Source organism: Coffea arabica, chromosome 5c, assembly GCF_036785885.1.
Source record: "Coffea arabica cultivar ET-39 chromosome 5c, Coffea Arabica ET-39 HiFi, whole genome shotgun sequence".
Taxonomy (NCBI): Eukaryota; Viridiplantae; Streptophyta; class Magnoliopsida; order Gentianales; family Rubiaceae; genus Coffea; species Coffea arabica.
In genome coordinates, this window is record NC_092319.1 from 41,861,518 (window position 1) to 41,882,695 (window position 21,178).

Here is a 21,178-nt window from a genome sequence, read left to right on the forward strand (position 1 = left end):
CTTCTCCAATTTTTGATGTTAAATTGATACTAAAATTCTTGGACAAAGTTAGATTTCGGATTGAAGACTCATGGCACAAGAAAAAGATTAGGCCAACCTTAACAAGTAATGTTTTTGATTGTTTAATGAAACTTGTGAGTGTTTTGCCTTTGATTGTGCTAACAAGACTTGTCCAGCCTGGAAACAAATTGAAATAAACCTTTCAAAATTCAGAATCTCCTCGATTCCCAAAAATTACAGGGCATTTCTTCTTCGACCATGATCAGTGCAAAGGTGGGATACTCTGCTCATTCTTGAAGAAATTATAAGGATCAACCTTGGTTTTCACTTCTACCAGTCTATCAAAATTGTTCTTGAAATATGGAGCACCCCAGATCCTTGCTTTTTCAACACAAGTTTTACCTTTATTATTCACCCCCAAATCAAGGTCGCGATTGTTAGCATAGGCAGCTCTTGGATTGTTGGGAACATATTTTCCAATAACCTTGTAAAGCTTTTTGATCCAATCTATACGCTGTTTAGACACCACTTCTTGATTTGTTGCGTTCCACAAAACCTCTACAAATATGAGGTACAAATTTCCTCTATGTGGGAATGGAGTTGCTGATTCCGGTGTTGTATCCATTACACCTCCTCCAAAATAACTCCATTCCATTATTGCCATAGAAGGAGGTAATTCATTAAGCTTTTCTAATATCTCTTCAAGCCCTTTTTCAGGGATAGGCTCTTTGGCGAAATCAGATTTATCTTTGGAATAAAGTTTAGCTCGAGAGCCTCTCCTGGTCAAGAACTCTTTAACGTCACCAATTGGTTGACCATTGTGAAAGGCTATATATTGGATCCAAAGCATTTCACTGCAGTCCTCTTTCTTCAACCCCAACTCGGGAAATTGTTGGTTCATGATTGAAAATAATTCATCAACTTTACCAAGGAAAACAGACACAAATCTAACTAGCACAGTTCTCTTACCTGTTTGATCGGAATTGATATTGACAAATTGGAGTGTGATAGTAAGGTCCAGTGGTAACTTTGAGGCAATATACTGCCACTTGTATACAAGTTGGCTTGCATTTTGTTCCAAGGTTGCATTTTGTTCCAAGGTTCTGGTGATGGAAAACGCAGTAACTTTCTCTGGAATTTCGACCAATTTCAACTTGTATCCAAGAATGACTGCAAAGTTTGCACCGCCTCCACCTCTTATAGCCCAAAAGAGATCCTCACCCATGCTCTTTCTATCGAGAACTTTTCCGTTTGCATCGATGATCCGAGCATCGATGACATTGTCCGCAGCAAGGCCAAATTGCCTTGTCAATGGACCGTAGCCTCCGCCACTGACGTGCCCACCAATGCCGACAGTTGGACATGTACCAGCCGGAAACCCCAGAGAGCTATTTGCCTCGTGAATGCTGTAGTATAGTTCACCAAGGGTTGCTCCAGCTCCAACCCAGGCGGTTAGACTTTTAGCGTCTACCGAGATTGAACGGAAGTTGGACATGTCTAGGACAAAAAATGGGACGTCAGAAATGAAGGATCTGCCCTCAAGGTCATGGCCACCGCTTCGAATTCTCATCTGTAAGCGGTGCTTCTTAGAGCAAAATATTGCTGCTTGAATCTGATTTTCAGTCAAAGCTGTGATAATGACTTGGGGCTTAGGAATTTCTGGTGAAAGGAAGCGTAAGTTTTGGATGTAGGAGTCCAAAACCGACATGAAAGAAGAGTTGTTTTGGGTGTAAATTGCTTTTGAGAAATCAGAGGGGCTATCAGTATAATTTAGAAGGCATTGAACAAATTCTTCGTGGTGAGGATGAGATGCAGAATCCCACCAGATGGCAATGAGGAGGAGGAAAGCAAATTGAAGCAGTGTTGAATAGGATATTTTCATCCTTTTTGGGTAATATGCAATTTTGAAACAATCATGATCAGTAGCTTATTTATAGGGTCTCTTGAATTGCAACGGATCTTCTGTTCCACACTCTGTGCCACTCTCTGTCCCACTTTTTATTATATTGCTATTTCTCTTTCACAAACATCATGTTTTAATTCTTTTTTATTTTCTTAAGATCCAATAACTATTAATTGAGTAATACACAAAATTTAACAAACTCAAAAAATCAAAATGCATAAAAAATGAGATTTTTTATGAATTTTCTGCTGTATTTTTTAATTTTCTATTATATATTAGTTTTTTGAAGCTGTTGTATTTATTTTTTACTCAATTAATAGTTATTGGATCATAAGGAAATAAAAAAGAATTAAAACATGATGTTTGTGAAGGAGAAATAGCAATATAATAAAAAGTGGGACAGAGAGTGGCACAGGATGTGGGACAGAAGATCCGTTGCGCTCTTGAATGATTTCACTTCAATTATTGCGTTGTATTAAAAATAAAATTTAACCAAATAAAAAAAGCAAGAATGAAAAGTCGATTCACTCCTAACTTGATGGCTCCTCTCCTGTGTACATTGGCAGAAAATTTTAAGACAATTAAATGTCAACATTTATGGTTGAAACTTGATTATTTTCTTGTCACAGAATAAACAAGAATAGTAAATTGGGAAGTGGGTAATAAAAAATCCCAAACTATAGTTTGTAAAAATTTTTAATTTTATTATCTCTTTATGTAATAGAATTGAAAGTTGGTTGTAGTATCACACTTCTTTAAAGCACTAATTGATGAGTACAGTTGGGAAGGGGCTATGAATGCTCAAGAAATACAATTGGCAATATGAATCAAAATTTTGAGAATTTTAGAATTTCAGTACATTTTCCACCCTTCCACAAGGCAATTTCGTGATTTCTCTTTCTTTTCTGTGTGACCAAACTCTTGGCATTAAATGCCATATTTTGCTGGTTTCTTCTTCTCACGCTGCTGGAATTGCCTATAAATAGAGGCAGAAGGAAAGGCCACCATGACAATGCACCACAAGAGGCCAACTTGAAAATTGAGAGTTCAAGTCAGGAAAGCTTGCCTTCTGTATAATCTTGAGTTTATCTTTTGTTTGTCTCTATTTGTTTTGGGGCTTTAGAAACCTTTTCCTTGGCTTCGTAATATTCTTCATAATAGTAAAATTTATTCTCGTCTGTCCACGAACGTAGGTCTAATTGACCATACCATACAAATCTTTTTTTTTTTTGTCTTTTATTCTTTTTTTCTCTATATTTTAGTTTAGCTTTCATTATTTTTTTAAATTAACTTTTGCTAATTACCTGAGATCAGATCCTAACACACACTAATAGAGAAAATCAAACAGCACACACTAATATAGAAAATCAAACAGACCTGTACAGAGCACATGACACATTAAGAAAATTTTCACCGAATAGTATGATGTTCAAGGACTAAGAGCAAAAGTCTAGAGTAGCAATGGAAGTGGAAAATCCACAACCGTTAATTAATACTCCCTCCATCCCATAAAATTTGTCATTTTTGGAAGAACGTGCAATTTATGGACAGTGATATTAGCAAGAAAGAGAACTTTTCTTTTTCTATTATATTCTTAGTGGCAGACCATCTTTTATTTGATGTATTGATAATTGTGGGGAATAAGTAGTGAGTCAGCTGATAAGTAAAGATAAAATTTCATTGAAAAAGTTGAATTGATTTTTCTAAGATAACAATTAATTTAAGACAAGAAAAAGTGGCAAACATAACAAATTTTATGGGACAGATGAAGTACTATTTATTTTGCGTCTATTTGGCGATGCGGTGCTTTCATCATATTGTAAAGCTGAAGGTAGAGTGCTTTTTGGTCTCAAAAACACTTTTTAGCACAAATTTAAAATTGGAGTTCTCAAAATAAGCAAAGAGAATTCTTAAGCACGATGACTGAGACAGCTGTAGGCATTTTTGCGTGCATACGAAGTGCTACTAGCTAGTTGGCTAATGCACAAGTAGGGGTGGAGCTGATTCAAGCTACTCGACTCGAGCTCGATATGTACTCGATCAGAAGCTCGAGCTCGAACTCGCTTCATCGAGCTCGAGCTCGATCTCGAGCTGCTTCATCGAGCTCGAGCTCGATCTTGAGCTGCTCGTTAGAGCTATCGAGTCGAGTTCGAGCTCAGAAATTTGATACTCGAGAGCTCTATCGAGTATCACATAAAAAATTTTAAAAAAAAATTATATATAAAATTACTAATATAGGTAAATAAATTTTGAAAAATTACCGGTGAGTACCCTTATCGAGTCGAGCTCAAGCTTTTTAAGGGCTCGATCGAGCTCGAACTCGAGCTGTGATTCTCTGACTTGATCGAGCTCGAGCTCGACTCGGCTCGAATACACCCCTATGCACAAGTATAATAGATCAAATTATATAGTAATATATATATATATATATATATATGCCGGTAGTTGGCTAATTAATACATTAGCAGCTCAAATTAGCGGCTGATATCGATTTGATAGATAATTTCGACGAGTCAAAGATGGCTGATCCTTGCATCCCATCTAACAATACAAAAAGCTGCTCAACGTTTTTCATGCAAATTTTATTAAACAATATCAGGACTCTTTGCAGCTCAACGTCTTTCACTCTAATTCATTAAATAATATCGCAGCTCTTTGTAATTTCACATTAATTGTACCATATAATTCTCTTATGTTATATGTACACTAGTTAGCCCCTCGTTCTATTTGACACTAAAGTGCTAACGATATAATTAGAGGGTTTTTTTTTTTATGTTTATAGAAAATCATAGGAGTTTAAGTGGACAATACTGAATATTAATCGAGGACGGTGTGATAAAACATAAAACCACTGAAGGGGTAAGCAGTAATTATAATGAGAAAATACAATAGGCCAATAGTAGTCATGTTCAATTCAATATATGGGATTCAAATACAAACTTTAAATTAGAGGTGTAGGAGAAAAAATGGCATGTAATTAAATGCTCAATAGGTCCTCGCCACTCATGACTTGTCACTGCACATCCCTAACTTGCTAGGTCAAGTGAGAGATAAGCTTTGTAGTATTTAATCCATGGTTAATGCCTTTAAGTTAACTTGAAACTGATTGTTAAGCTAATCACGTTGGTCCCCAGCGTCAATGATCAAACAAGCAGGCAGCAGGTTTTCACAAGCTGTATTAATGCATTTGGGTTGTTCTCGTTTTATTATTTTAACTGATTATAGATTTAATATTAGATAATCATTTTTTTTTATGTTGTCCAACCAACAAAAACAAAAGGGGAAGAATAATCATGACCCACAGTCAAATTTTGCATGGTCAAACATGATCAATAGTATCAATTGGTCCAAGAACATGCACCCTTGCTATTTGCTATAATAACTCCTGATGTTTTGGGGGAAAAAAAAAGAAATTAAGCAAAGATTATAGCATGATTCAAGAACAGCCAATTAAGAGGTATACCTCTGAGTTAGATGAGATTATTGGTGGTCGTGAGCTTTTTGGTGGGACTTCTTGATCTTGATCATTTGAACAGGAAGATATGATAAATGATATTTTCCCCCAATTTTAGGGAATTTGAGGACACAGTAGAAGAAGTGTGTAAAGTGAAGGGATTAGACGAACACCCTCCATGGGTCAGTATCTAACTTGTTCAAATAATTGTTCATTTGAGGTCAATTTTGTGAAATGTTTCTCCTTGGCTTTTGGCCTGACAATGCCCCTCCTTTTGGTTCTTTTCTATTCCAAAATGTGAGAGATTGATCTAACATAAAAATTTGACAATTTCTTTTGTCAGAACAAATATGTAAATCAAGATGAAAGGATAAAAGTATATTTGGAAGGGATCGCAATGGGTTGAAAAATTAAAAACTCCATTAAGTTATAGATGGGTCCATTAGGATTTTGTGATGTAAGAGTATATAATTAAGGATTTTATGAAAGCAAGGAAAAACATCTCCACAAATGGAAGGTTGGTAGTGGCAGCACTCATCAACCCCAAAAGACAAAAAAAGAACTATGAAATTGTTTAGAAAATTGTGTTTAATTGTCATATATTTTTGCAATTTCATATTGTTTCTCCCATTATAAAAAAAATTCATATCTTTCATATCATTCCTTTACACCCTTTACAAAATGAAAACAGTAAAATTTGATTCCAAGTTAGGCTTTCGACCACTTATTACCTTGAATCTATTACGTGAGTCACATATAATCATTTTTTTTAGGAGCAAAAAAATTAGATTTTATTTGTAGTTAAATAAATGATCCAATCCGTATTCATTTTTATCCCTAAAAAATAAGATTTAATATTAATCATATTCATTTTTCCTTCTAAGAAAGTAGAATCAAATCTAATCCATATTCATATTTGGCACCAAAAAGTGAAATAGGACCTTTTTTTTTTTACATAAAAAATAACTGCATATGGGCTATGTAATGATTTCAAGTTACAAAGTACTCAGAAACTTATATTCAGATCTGAATTTTGCTAAGTTGAATTTGTTATGGACATAAAGTTAACATTTTAAAAGTGAATGACGAAAAAATTGATTCGATGAAATGTAAGAGATGTTTTGAATAACTTTTTTTCAAGAATAAATACCAACGTGAGGATTTATTCAAACTCATGACTGTGCTTTAAAGCCCTGATTCTCCCTCAAACTTTATCATTGCGTTTTTAAGCATTGAGTCACTCCCAAACTTGATCATTTGTTATAAATTTTTTTTTTTTGGCATCAAATGTTTGTTTGATCACTGCTTCTGGTTTTGTCTGTAGTTTGTGTAAACTTGCTCGAAGCTGATATAAAAATAACCAAGAAAACTTGTTCGTGTAAACTTACCCATATGCAGTTATTTTTTTTTATGTAAAAAAAGGTCATATTCTACTTTTTGGTGGCAATTATGAATATGGATTAAATTCGATTCTACTTTCTTAGAAGGAAAAATGAATATGATTCGGATTAAATCTTATTTTTTAGGGATAAAAATGAATGCGACTCGAATCATTTAATTAACTATAAATAGAATCTAATTATTTCGCACCTAACCAAACTCCAGTAGATTCCGCAACATTCTACCTAGCCGAGCACGGGTTTGACATCCGAACTCACTAGCATCGCACACTTGACATTTCTATTCAACTTAAAGCATCGCAGTTCCTAAATTGCTCGTTCAACTTTTAGACTTTAATTTTTTTTAGGGTTAAATGCAAAAAACCCCCCACAAACTATATATCCAGTTGCAGTTTACCCCCTAAACTATAATAATAGGCATTTTGTCCCCTTGAATGATATGTTTGGACAATACTACCCCTACTATCTTAAATCCTTTCTTTTTTTTTTCTCTATTAGCTTTTTTCATTTTTTTTTCTTTTTATTTTCTTTTTGTTCTCCTTCTCTCGTGGAACTAGCCAACGTCTCTCTCCGATGTGAAAAGATTTACATAAAAAATTTTAATTTTTTAAACTGCTTTTTAAATTTGTTTATTTGTTAAATTCATTCTTAATAATTTGTCATAAACTCTTTGTTATTACAAAATATATGTAGCTTATATTGTAAAGTGTATTAATCTAGTAATTCAACAATTTAAATACCTATAAACTAATTAAGAGTTCACAGTTACTCAACTACTTATAATAAAAGTAACATATTATATATCACATAAAAAGAAAAGTTAGCAATTGTTATTTGTAGTGAAATAAAAAATAAGACTAAACAACAATAGTTGTTCATTTTTTTTTTGTTATTGATAATACTAATAATTGATTAATCAATTTTCTATTTTGTTATATATATTTGAAAAGTTCAATTTCTTAAATGACATTGACTTTAACATTTGGAAAAAAAATCTTGTATTCCATAGATTTTTTTTAATAAAATATTGACATACGAAATTAAGAAATAAACAAATTTTGACTAATCTAGTCTACTTATTTAAACAATGTTTAAAGAAAAAAAGGAAGAATTTAAAAAGAAAATGATAGGGAAAAAAGAAAAATAACAATGCTTAAAAATAAAAGGGACAGATTTGTCCAAACATATCATTCAAGGGGCAAAATGCCTATTATTATAGTTTATGGGGTAAACTGCAACTAAATATATAGTTTGTGGGGGTTTTCTGCATTTAACCCTTTTTTTTAATCAGTTTTGAACTTGTGAAGTTAAAGGTCGGGGATCAATATACCAGAGCGCTTTCAATGAAAATGGCTGCTAAAACCTCTAATGACGCTGCGCTCAATAATGTGCCAGTATTTGTACCACCGTTTTTGTTAGCCAACACGCCATCCGCCGCCATTTGTTTCTATCAGCAGCAGCAGCAGCAGAAGAAGAAGAAGAAGAAGAAGAAGAAGAAGAAGAAGAAGAAGAAGAAGAAGAAGAAGAATTGTAATAGATACCCCCGGCATTGTAATTGTAGAACTTCCACAACTTAATTAATTGATTTGCTGGATTTCCAACGTACGGGAATTGCAAGTTTAGAACCTTAGGTCCTATTTGGATTGTTATTTTTAAAAATTTTTATAAAAAAAATATACGAGAAAAAGATAATTGAAAAATGTGTTTACAAAAAACGTAAAAATTTTTCCGTAAAAAACCACAATCCATACAAGACCTTCTTAATCCAAACAAACAAGTTCCACCCAACCCCTACCCCTCTGAGTTCCTCCCTCTAGCCATATACATACAAGTGAAACACGACAAACTATAGTTATCTGCACAAATAAAGTATAACATCAATTCAGTGCTTGGGTATTTGTTGATTGGATCGTTTTTGTGTAATTTTTTGTCACTTCTGGTTCAAAATCTAGAGGAAGGCTTCGGAAATTGGACGTGTTAATCTTGATGGTGAAATCTAAACTGATTGTTTTTTTGGGAGTTGTAGTTGCTATTTCTATGATTATTAAGCTTTGATATGGATGCCTTCAACATTATTATTTTGACGAATTACTTGCGCGCCTGGGGCGGAGTGGGTTTTCGGTGATGAATTTGTTGGGATATGCACGAGGCAATTGCTCAAAAATATTTCAATCTTTTGGCTTTTCAAGGCATCAATTCTGACCTTCCTTTTATTGTCAAGAGGGTTTAAATTGAAGAAAAAGGACGCCATATACATGAATAGAGCGAAAAGTGGGGAAAAAACAAAGAAGTTCCTGGGTCTGATAGGCGGTGGCAAGTGGTCATTGAAATTTGAAAGAAATTGGGTGACTGGTATCTGCCATTGCAGCGACGGGGAAGATGACCATTTCTCAAAATCCCACTTTTTGGTCAAGTTTTTTTTCTTTTTTGACCCAGAACGTACTCAACAAATTGCATCTTAACTCCAAAACTTAATTTCTTTTAATTTCATCATTTTATAAAGGAATGCTACATTTATTGTTTCTTATCGTATAGTAAACCCAAATATCACAAAAATATACCCTTCTATAATTGTTTCTTAATTTTTCATAATTTTATTTTCATTAATTGATAATACTTTTCATAATTCTCATGAAATTTTTGTATTCTATTACTTTTTAACTACTAAAATTCAAAATTTGATAAAAGCTTAATCTGTATCTTGTCTTACAATGCTTTAACTTTTTAAACCACTGCTTCAAATTATTGAAAACAAAAGATGCATGCAAAAAAAAAAAAAAAAAAGTAGCATAAAGTGGTATTTAGGACGGAATTCGTTCAAAATGGTATTTATTGTGGAATAAAATGATTTAAAGTTACAAAAATTTAGATATTTAGTGTGGAATGGTCAATTAGAAGCTTTATAGTTGGTTTAGGTCAAACAACCATAAAGAATATATATAGATATAAATTGACGCATGTGGAATTGTCAATAGTTGTGAGATTGATGTTGTTTATTGCATATTGTACTTAACAAAATTAGCCACCATTATATAGTTAATTATCTTGTCAAAAAATATAAATGTATGATGTTGCATATCAAACTTGAATTTAGCAGATAAAAGATATAATTATTTTACAGTTTCTTAACTAATTTCTTCTTAAGAGTGGAATGATAACACTAAGCTGACACGATTAAATTAATGCACCAATACGATTTACTTCATCTCCCTTGAAGCAACCTCACTTGTAATTAGTATGTAACCATGAGATTGATGTTGTTTATGGTAATTGCAATCACCAAAATTAGCCGAAAGAATTTAGTTAATTACGTGAAAAATAGGTAATAGAATGCTACATTACATCAAAGTTGAGATAGTAAGTTTTGATGAGTATAATTTTCTTAAAGCACAACAAGGGATGTGAGAGTGTAAAATGTACTTCAAGTTGGGACATGACGCAATTGGGACAATGATGAAAAAAGATATTCAAATAATGTTTGAATATTAGCTTTTATGAGATAAAGTCCTATAAAGTTAATTTTAGTTACTCATACATTGGTAAAATTTAATCTATCTAGATTAATGTCTCAGAGTATTAAATTAATTAGTAAAATTTTTATACATAATGTCATGCTTAGTTATCCCGACTCTAGTTGCATTCTAACCCTGGTCATTGATAGCTTCTCCACCAACCACTTCCAAGCAGATTATTAGTCCCACTCCTCAACTAATTTTATTTAACTCGTAATATTACTTAATGACACCTCAAATTTTTTTACAAAAGCTATCTCTTTGACATGGATTTATTATCTCCCAATCGACATATAGTGTGCACAAATATATACCAGACATTATTTTATGTGTATATTTACACATTTGATGTAATAATATTTCAAAATTAGACCATTTTTAAATGTATTGTTGCTCCGTATTTTATTTTGGAAAGCCGTCGGTAGTTTTCCTTGTCTAACTTGCTATCAAACCGCCTTGGACCAAGTCTCAACCATGCGTATCCATGCATGAATACTATGCCGTTTAGGACTTTAGTTCCAATGAGATAGGCAAATGTATGAAACGGTGCCATCCTACTACTAAGGGTGCATTTGATAAACTAAAGTCTAAAAAATAAAATTTAAAATTTGAATCTATTAACTTATTGAATTGTTAAATATTAAATCTAATACATTTAAATCTATATCACATTCAATGATAAATGAATAGCTTATCACTTATTTTTTGGAGCAAGTTTGGCTAGGAGATTCAGTGCCATCTAATTAATTCAGATGTTCAATTTTTTGTTATCAAACATGCCTAAACATGTTAAAATCTAAATTCATTAAGTTTAACTGTTGAATTAAGTTGTCAAACAGGGCCTAGTTTTGTTAGACGGTTAAGAGTAGAGAGGAAATTGAAATTCATTTTATTTCTTGTCTCGTCCTTCTTTTCCCTCATTTTCTTCTTCACTATTCTTTCATTCTTCTTCCTATCTGAGCTTTTCTTCCCTAATTATTCCTCTTTTCGTCCGATAAATTTCTATTATAATCTGTAAAAGCCTTATACTCTCTCTATTAATAGTAGAAGTCAGCTTTCTACTGGCCTCTGCACCATCATTTCCTCTCTTCCTTTCTTCTTGATAACTTGAAGAAGAAGGTGGCTGACAGTGCTGTGTGGAAATCCATTCACTCTCTCCCTTCTCTGCAAGATGAAAAAAGGAGGTTGGAGATCGTGGTTGAGGACTCCAAGTGCTACTTGCATCAAGAACTTAACAATCTCCTTCCCTCTTGGCAACTGCTCATTGTTTCCACATCTGAATTCGACGCAATCCAAGATCTTGCGATTCTGAACTTTAGAGGAACTCTTGTTTTCTATACTAGACATGGCCTACAGAGGAGTTGCGATTCTAACTGAGGAGGAGTTGCACGTACTACAGAGTAGTTGACCTAGGTCTCAGATCAAAGACTGTCCGTCTTCATTACCATCGGCGTCAGCAGCATCTAATGGCAATAATGAAACGTGTCTGGGGCATGATTCTTAGGCATTTTCTATTCTATTTTCGTTCAGTCCATCAAGCTATGAGGACTCTGGCAACTAGCAATCACAGCAACAGTACAGCAAGTAGTCATCCGAGCAGTTGCTAGAAAGTGCAGGCGTCGATATTGATTCTGCTATCAAGGGGTATATATCTTTTTAACTTATTGTTAGGCTTCTTACGATTTTCTAGTTTCTTTAAAATGTATATGCAGAAATTTTGAAGTTCTTGATTTGGGATATTAGGGTTTTGATCCTCTTGGCTTTTTCTTCTACTTGGGTTAATTTTAGTGGAATCTTCAATTTTTGAGTTGATTTTTGGTGTCTAAATTAGTGAATGTCTGACCTAATTTGATTCCCAAAAATAAAATGTACGATATACTTGTAAACATTTTGTTTGCTCTTCATGTGTGACTATTGTGCAATTTGTGCCAAAAATGAAAAATATAACAAATTGCCGTGCCTTCTTTGTTCAACAAATTGCCTTCGTGTCCAATTACAAACTTTTGCTCATCCTTTAAAGATAAATAGCAGACTACTAACCTAATGTACTGAAATACTATGTGAAATCTATCCTTATTATACAACTACTTCTATCCCTATCGTACACAAATACAAAACAAACTAATTCTATCCTAATAAAGATAATAATTAAATTGAGAATATATACAAAGATAAATAACAGATTACTAGCCTACGCATTGGAATACTATACTAATTTTATCCCTATTATAGAACTAATTCTATCCATATTGTACATGAATACAAAACAAACTAAAAATACTATGCTAACGTTTACGGTACGATATTAGCATATTTGTAGCCTAACGTATATAATACTATGTTAATTCTATCCTTATCGTACAACTAATTCTATGTCTATTGTATAGGAATACAAAACAAACTAATTATATCCTAAGAATACAGTAGGAGTACATCTATCATTATCATACAACTAATTCTATCCCTATCATATAAAAATGCAAAACATACCAATCGTATAAGAATACAGTGGGAATAACAAATATATAGAACAATTTTATGGAGTGCAATCAATAACAAAGCAAAATTGGTGACAGGCTATAATTGCTTATCCTTTTATTGTTTTATCAATTCCAAGTGAAATATAAAGCAATAAAGGATTTAGCTTTTTTAAAACCACAGAAACCATTAAGATTGAGCTTTTAACATCCATTAAAGTATAATATCTAAAAAATGGTCATAGGGTTGTGGAAAACAACTTAGTACTAGTAAACATTATACCCCAAGTAGGGGTATGCAAATAAAAAAAATTCTGATTTTTTGAATGAATTCGATTTGAATTTGAAAATTTGAAAACGAAAATTCAAAAAAAGGAAAGGAATTCGGAGTTTTCGTGTTCAAAAGTGGCGAAATGGGTTCAAATTTGGGGCTACGATTCTTAAAAACAGAAATTCCTATTTTGAATTCACAAATCAAAATTAGAATTTGGTTATCTAATTCAATTTCAATTTCATATATATAATATATGTAAGTCATTATATTATATAATGATAATAATAATAGTATAATACCTAATACTAACTAATCTAGATCGTTATAATAAATGTAAGTCATTATATTATATAATAATAATAATAATAATAATAATAATAATAGTAGTAGTAGTAGTAGTAGTAGTAGTAGTATAATTTCTCTAACTGACTAAACTAGGTTATTCTTTTAAAAATAAATTCCAAACCAGTTTTTTTTTATAAATTCTGTGAATTCAGAGCAAAATTGAATTCGAAAGTTTTGAATTCAAAATCAAAATAGGTTGAAATTTATTAGGTTCAATTTATCGAATTTTCTAAATTCAGATTTTTGAATTACCGATTTTGAATTTGATGCGCACCCCTAACACCAAGTGTGGGTACCCTAGCGGGACTCCCATCTCAAAAGCCCGACAAGCCCTTCATATGTGACTTAGCATCACACGAATCGACTGCTTTCTTGCCGACCCATTTACCCATCCGAGGTTGTGGAGCACTCAAACCGACCTCATGTACATCATCCCGAAAGACTATGATATGGCTATTAGGCATTGCTTTTCATTCACTAACATGTCAGGCTAAGATTTCTATAAGAGATTCTGGGAAAGGTTTAGCAGAGCAGGATTGGGGAAGAAGAAAGAGGTAGCAAAGAGCACGAGAGGGAGAGGGAGAGAGAGAGAGAGAGAGTAACTGAAAAGAGAGAGAAAACGAATCTGATGTATTTCATGCTGAATTCGTTACAAGAGGGTAGGGAATCATTTATAGAAATTCTGTTACTCCACTAACAAACACGAACTGTCTGAATAAGTCTAACTACGTTGTTTTGCCCTTTGCAATTATTCTAACTACGCCGTTTTGCTTATTCCTCCCAAAACGCAATGCAAGCCTTCCCAAAACGACAAGTCTAATATTCCTTAGGTGCCTGACATTCCCTCCCTGTTAACATCAAGCTTGTCCTCAAGCTAAAAAGTTAGGAAACTTTTTATCAATGTAGCTTTTGTCCTCCCACGAAGATTTAGACTCTGGCAGATGATTCCATTTCACCAAGTATTGAATGACAGGTTGAGACATGCGCATAATAGCCCTCCTTCGTAACACCTTCTCAGGATGCAATATGCACTAATCAGAAGCATTAGGCTCAGGAAGAGTGGGCTCTATGTCCTGAACAGCTCCCACCTTTCTTTTTAACAATGAGACGTGGAACACTGGATGGACTCTGGCTTCTTCTGGTAGTTGTAGCTTGTAAGCTGCTGCCCCAACTTTCCCAATGATCTGGAAGGGTCCATAGTACTTAGCAGATAGTTTTAGACTTTTCCTAATAGCCACAGTCTGCTGCCTATAAGGCTGAAGCTTCAATAAACCCAATCACCTACTTGGAAGGTCCTTTCTGTCCTGTTCTAGTCAACAAAATGTTTCATACGATTCTGAGCCTTGGCGAGGTTGTCCTTGATGTTTGCTAGAACTTGAAGTCTCTCCTGTACCATATCAGTTGCTGCAGGAATGACACTGTCATGAAAAGGACCTAGAGGTAGATGCACTGGCTTATACCCATATAAGGCTTTGAAAGGTGTAAGTTGCAGGCTTGTATGAAAATTTGTATTATACCATAACTCAACTGAAGGTAACTAGTCACTCCAGTGAGATAGATGTTCACTACACATGCACCTGAGGTAACTCTCTAGACACTGATTGACCCTCTCACTTTGTCCATCTGTTTAAGGGTGATAGGGTGAACTATAATGCAAACCAACTCTTGATGTACGAAAGAGTTCCTGTCCGAATTTACTAATGAATACCTTATCCCTGTCAGAAGTGATAGACTTAGGCAAGCCATACAACTTATACACATAGTCAAGAAACAACTGAGCTACTTGCTGTGCAATATAAGGATGAGACAACTTTATAAAGTGGCTAAACTTGGTGAAACGATCCACCACAACCAGAATAGTGTCATACCCTTTGGAGAGAGGAAGTTGCTCAATGAAGTCCATGATTAGATGTGTCCAAGCCTGTTGAGGGGTTGGAAGTGGTTGCAGCAACCCAGGATAAGGAACATTCTCATGTTTGTTCCTTTGACAAGTGTCACAAGCTTGCACGAATTGTATAACATCCTTTTTGATACCAGGCCAATAAAATAGAGATTGTACCCTCTGCAGGCACACCATTTGTCCAGAATACCCCCTCACAACTGAGTTATGCAAGGCCTTGACTAAATTGAGCTTAACTCCATTAACTCCTCCTACATACAGTTTCCCTCTGAATTTGAGAAGTTCTTTCTCCAGCTGATACCCTGAGCAAGCATTAGGATCTAATAGTTGTTGGGATATGATGCTCTAGGCTACCCCATCCCCTTCATAACTCTGAGCTAGTTCTCTCATCCATACTGGCTGCATTGCTGAGAGGACACACAGATGATTCACTACTCCATGCTCTTCATATTCTCCTTCCATCCTTCTCCTAGATAAGACATCAGCAACCCCATTGTCAGCCCTCTTTTTGTACTGAATCTCATAGTCCAACCCCAGTAATTTGGTGAGCCATTTATGCTGCAAGGGATAAGCAAGCCTTTGTTCCAGTAAATATTTGAGGGCCTAATGATCAGTTTTGATGACAAAGTGGTGTCCTACCAGGTAGTGCTTCCATTTGGTTACAGCTAACACTAAAGCCATCAGTTCCTTCTCATAGACAAACATACCCAAATTCTGAGAAAATAGAGCCCTGCTAAGAAAAGTTATGGGACGTCCTTTCTACATCAGGACTGCCCCAATTCCAACCCCACATGCATCAGTTTCTATTACAAAAGGAAGATCAAAATTTGGCATTTTAAGGACTGGTGCAGTGGTCATGACCCTTTTGAGGTCTTCAAATGCTATTTGAGCATTATGACTCCATACAAAGCCTTCTTTCTTTAACAATTAAGTCAATGGTTTGCAGATAACCCCACATCCCTTGATAAACCTTCTATAGTATCCAGTCAAACTCAAAAATCCTCTCAACTCCTTAACTGTGCCAGGAGTAGGCCATGATTGGATATATTCCATCTTGCTTAAGTCCATATTCATTCCTTTCTCAGAGATAATATGTCTCAGATACTCTACTGAGGTCTGAGCAAAAGAGCATTTAGACCTTTTACAGTAAAGCTAATTGTCAGCCAAGACTCGCAACACAATCTTCAAGTGCTGTGCATGTGCTTCCAATGTAGGACTGTAAATGAGAATGTCATCAAAGAAGATCAACACAAACTTCCTCAGGTAAGGTTGAAATATTCTGTTCATCAGAGATTGAAAGGTAGCTGGAGCATTAGTAAGGCCAAATGGCATTACTAAGAACTCGAAATGGCCACGATGTGTCTGGAAAGTAGTCTTATGTATGTCAGCTATCTTGACTCTCAACTAATGATATCCTGCTCTGAGGTCCAGTTTAGACATGTATTTTATCCCTTGTAGTTCATTCAGCAGTTCGTCTATGTTTGGGATAGAAAACCTATCCTTGACAGTAAGCTCATTTAACTTCCTATAGTCCACACATAACCTCCAAGTATTGTCTTTCTTCTTAACCAACAACACAGGAGAGGAAAATGGACTACAACTGTGCTTAACAATCCCATTGGTGAGCATTTCAGCAACCTATTTCTCAATCTCAGACTTGTGTGCATGAGGATACCTGTAAGGTTTAAGTTTGAATGGCTCTGCTCCTGGTTTCAAAGGAATTTGGTGATCTAATTCCCTCTCAGAAGGTAGTTCATATGGAGTTGCGAACACTTTGAGTACTGCTGCAAAACTGAGGCCATCTGTTCGGGAATGTGCTTCTTCTAATCACTCCTGGACTCCATCTGTAGAGAGGCACAACACCTTTGTTTTTCTTGTATAAAAGTCCTGAGATCCTTCCCTCTCACCAACTCCATCACAGGCTGGTTAATGAAGCCTTAGAGGTGTAATAAATCACCCCTACTGCTAAGAGCAATACTGTGTGCATGGAAATCAAAGGTGATAGGACTGAATTGGCACATCCAGTCAACTCCTAGGATGATGTCCCAGCCTCCCAACTCTATAATCTTCAAATCAAACTGAAACTGATAGTTTTGTATCAGCCACCTAACACTTGGACAGATAGTTCCACTAGTTATGTCAGTACCATTTGCTGGGGTGACTGTAAAAGATTTGACTGTTTGATAAGGAAACTGAAGAGTCGTAGCTAATCCATAGTGTATGAAGCTGTCAGAACTACCAGTATCTACCAGGATTTTGACAGGTACTCCTCCTAAGTTACCTAATAGCATAATAGATTTCCTTTGGATAGCTGCTGCTAGAGCATTCATTGACACCTCAGCCATTTCTCCTACTCTTCATGTGAGCTCATCATGTTCTCCTTCTGCATCATCAAATTCAGTTTCCTCTCCTTCCTCCATATCAAGACAGTTCAATCCCCCAGATTTGCACTGATGACCTACTCCAAATTTATCCCCATGTCTGTAACACAAATTGTGCTTACGCCTGTACTGCATTTCCTCAGCTAAGATCTTGTTAAACTCTCTGAATCTAGTGTCAACCTTCTTGAGATTTGGATCAATAGCTGGTAGCTTGTAAGAGTTTGGACTGTTCTAACTGTGGTTGTGGTTCCTGTACATTTCATACTTAGGTTCCACAACTGTCCTTCCTGAGGGCTTATGCTACTTAGACAAAGTTTCTAGTGAGCACTCTTGCAACTCAGTAACCTCAAAAGCTTTGGATAGGGTATGTGGCTTAAACATTTTGACCATTGGTTTAATATCTTCCTTAAATCCACTGATGAAACTGGATATAAAGTATCCTTCATCCAGTTTGGGGTTTCCGATCAACATGAGAGTTTTTAATTCTTCAAATTTCTCATCATACTCCTCTACAGTCCCTTTTTATTGTAATTTGTTGAATTCCTCAACCACATCACGTGACCACTTCCCCGCAAATCTTTCACATAATAATTCACAAAATTGTGACCACGTTAACCTAGGTCTTTCCAACCTCACCCCCTGGAACCAATTGTCAGCTCTTCCCTCCAAGAACATCTCTACCATATCTACCCTTTGATTCTCAGGTATTTGATAATTCAGGAAATATTTTTGACATTTTCTTAACCACTCCCTAGCATTACCAGAAGAAAACATAGGCATTTCAAGTCTTGGTAGGTTGGGGGTAAAAGTCTTACCTCGACCCTCAAGTTGACCTCCATGCATCTCCGCGGGGGTCATAAGCTTCAAATGCGGTGGAGGAGTAGGTAGGATTGGTTCAGATGCCCCTGTTTCTACTTCCAGCATGCTTTTTTCTGTCATCATCACCTTCAGCAGCGCATTGAGTTTCAACTCCATCTTACTGAACTTCTGGTCCAAGTTTCCCACCATAGCCTCTATCCTCGCATTATTCTGCTCCATTTCACCGTGAAACTTCTACTACAACGTGTTTTGGCAAGAGGTCTGAGCTGCGGCTACTGTCTCCATTACTTCTTGTAGCCTAGTTTCTTGTTTCTTGAGTTGATCCTCCAATGATCGATACCTAGTGTTTTCAGCCATCTGTGGTGTCTCAAGTAGCCAAGGATCGGTTGCTCTGATACCAAATGTCAGGCTAAGATTTCTATAGGAGATTCTGGGAAAAGTTTAGCAGAGCAGGATTGGGGAAGAAGAAAGGGGAAGCAAAGAGCACGAGAAGGGGAGAAAGAGAGAGAGTAACTGAGAAGAGAGAGAAAATGAATCTGATGTATTTCATGCTGAATTCGTTACAAGAGGGCAGGGATCATTTATAGAAATTCTGTTACTCCACTAACTAACTTGCACAACAAACACTAACTGTCTAAATAAGTCTAACTACATCGTTTTGCCCTTTGCAATTATTCTAACTACACCGTTTTGCTTATTCCTCCCAAAACGCAATGCAAGCCTTCCCAAAATGACAAGTCTAATATTTCTTAGGTGCCTGACATAACAGTCCGTATTAGCTTTGACAGCGTTGATTATTCTCCAATTGTGATATCAGGTTTGGTCTTCTCTGTCTCTCTCTTACAAATTACTATAAATATCCCTCATACTTCCCAAAGAATACACATTGTTCATTACTTTTTTGGGCTATCTGCTTTTATTCTGCATTTAGCTTTACTGACTTAAGTGTTGGAGGTGTCCTAGGGATAAAACCCCGCCTCTTTCTAGATACGTGTAGCCGAACCATTAGCCATCCGAACCTGAAGTCTAGGTTAAAGAATAGAAAAATATTGTAACATTTTCTAAAGCATAGGCCCCTGACTCTAAGGCTTTTTCCGAGGCCTTTAAGAGAAAACCCTCGTAGGCTACATTTATAGGAGAAAAGCCCGAAGTTGGTTAAGGGTGGAATTACATCAAAACAAAAGAATATTCTTCAATTCGATTAAGCACGCACACCAAGAATAGAAAAATATCTTAACATCTTGCTGACCATGACATATAGAGTGGGTTTGGTACTGAAAGGAAAAGTCAGAAACGACGTCGTAGGATTAAAGTGTGACAAGGGAACCGTGAGTTTTTTGAAGTTTTTTGGGGTGCCTGTAGCAAAAGATGTTAAAAAACTAGTAGGTAAAACACTTGGCTTTCAAACAAGCCCATAATTTGCTGCCATTGTCATAAACCTTTTATGGATTTTAAATTGCGAACTAAACTCATTTTTATGGAATAAAAAATCACAAAACTAGATCCAAGTTAAATCATTGGAGTATCTATTTTCATGTTTCAATGTTCTCATCAAATAGGAGTCAAACTTTAGTCATGCTTATTACTGATTTGTCATGAGTGACTATTGTAGAAGGGTTCCCCGGCGGGATTTGAATCGCAGCTAATATTCCTCCACCACCATTAAATCATTAAGTATGTGTTATATATATATATATATATATATATATATATATATATATATATATATATATATATGTTGCTTGTAAATCTTTTTTTTTTTTTGTACTTCTATAGAAAGAAGAAAATTATACTCTTTTAAGCTAATGTTTACCGTAGTTATAAGTTGTGATTAGACTATTGGAAAAAAGGAAGAAGAAAAGAAGTTAGTTTTGTACCTTTTACTGTAAAATCTTATTGTAAGATTGTACTGGATATTCCGCAAATTCTATATGAAATCTGCTGCAATTTTGTGCTTCATCAAATGACTGAAGTAAGCCTGTGTCCTTTAGTCAGATTTCCAGTTGGCCAGAGAAAAATTTTCCTTTGATTGATCCATTTATCGAACATCAATAACACAATTGATTGGAACGAATATGGTTGGATGTTAGGATTTTATTTCGAACCTACAAATTTCAAACATTTGGGCCATTACTTGTCAAACTCACATGCAAATGTCTTACTGTTTTTCGTTTCCCATTTGTGGAGATTTTAAGCATTTGTCAACGTCAAATTTCACAATGCATAGAGCGGGTAGCTAAATGTACAATCCTAGCTTTTATTAAACGGTCAAAGTTCAAGCATAATATTTGTATCACTAACAAAACTAAAAGTATACAAGTGGACCCGACATTCTACGGAATAAATGAAGCAAATACCAAATAAAATACGTGAAAAGAAATTGGGAAGATAATTGTTTGGATATGAGTTTATTTGGATGATTTATTTGAGATAATTACTGTAGCTTTATTTGAGATAATTACTGTAACACTTTTTGTGATGTGATGTACGTGAGATAAAAAGATGATTAGGAAGATAAAAAGGTGATTGAAATTTATGAAGTAAATTATTTTTTTATTTCAAATCTTCCTAATCCAAACACACGTCAAAAGAAAAAGACGCCCACAAATATCAGCAATTTTCCTGTTCATTTTCAATGCATAATTACCAGGACTTATCACACGCTCACAAGAAATGACTTAATGCACATCCCATTGACTTTGTCTTACATTCA

General features: G+C 35.0%; 1 protein-coding gene across 1 annotated transcript; it reads right to left on the bottom strand.

Moving 5' to 3' along the window:
• Positions 1–262: 262 nt before the first annotated feature.
• On the bottom strand, positions 263–1,882 carry LOC113689494 (berberine bridge enzyme-like 8). The gene has a single exon (XM_027207265.2). It carries the CDS (start codon positions 1,880–1,882, stop codon positions 263–265), a length of 1,620 nt encoding a protein of 539 aa, XP_027063066.1.
• Between the last annotated feature and the right edge of the window lie 19,296 nt (positions 1,883–21,178).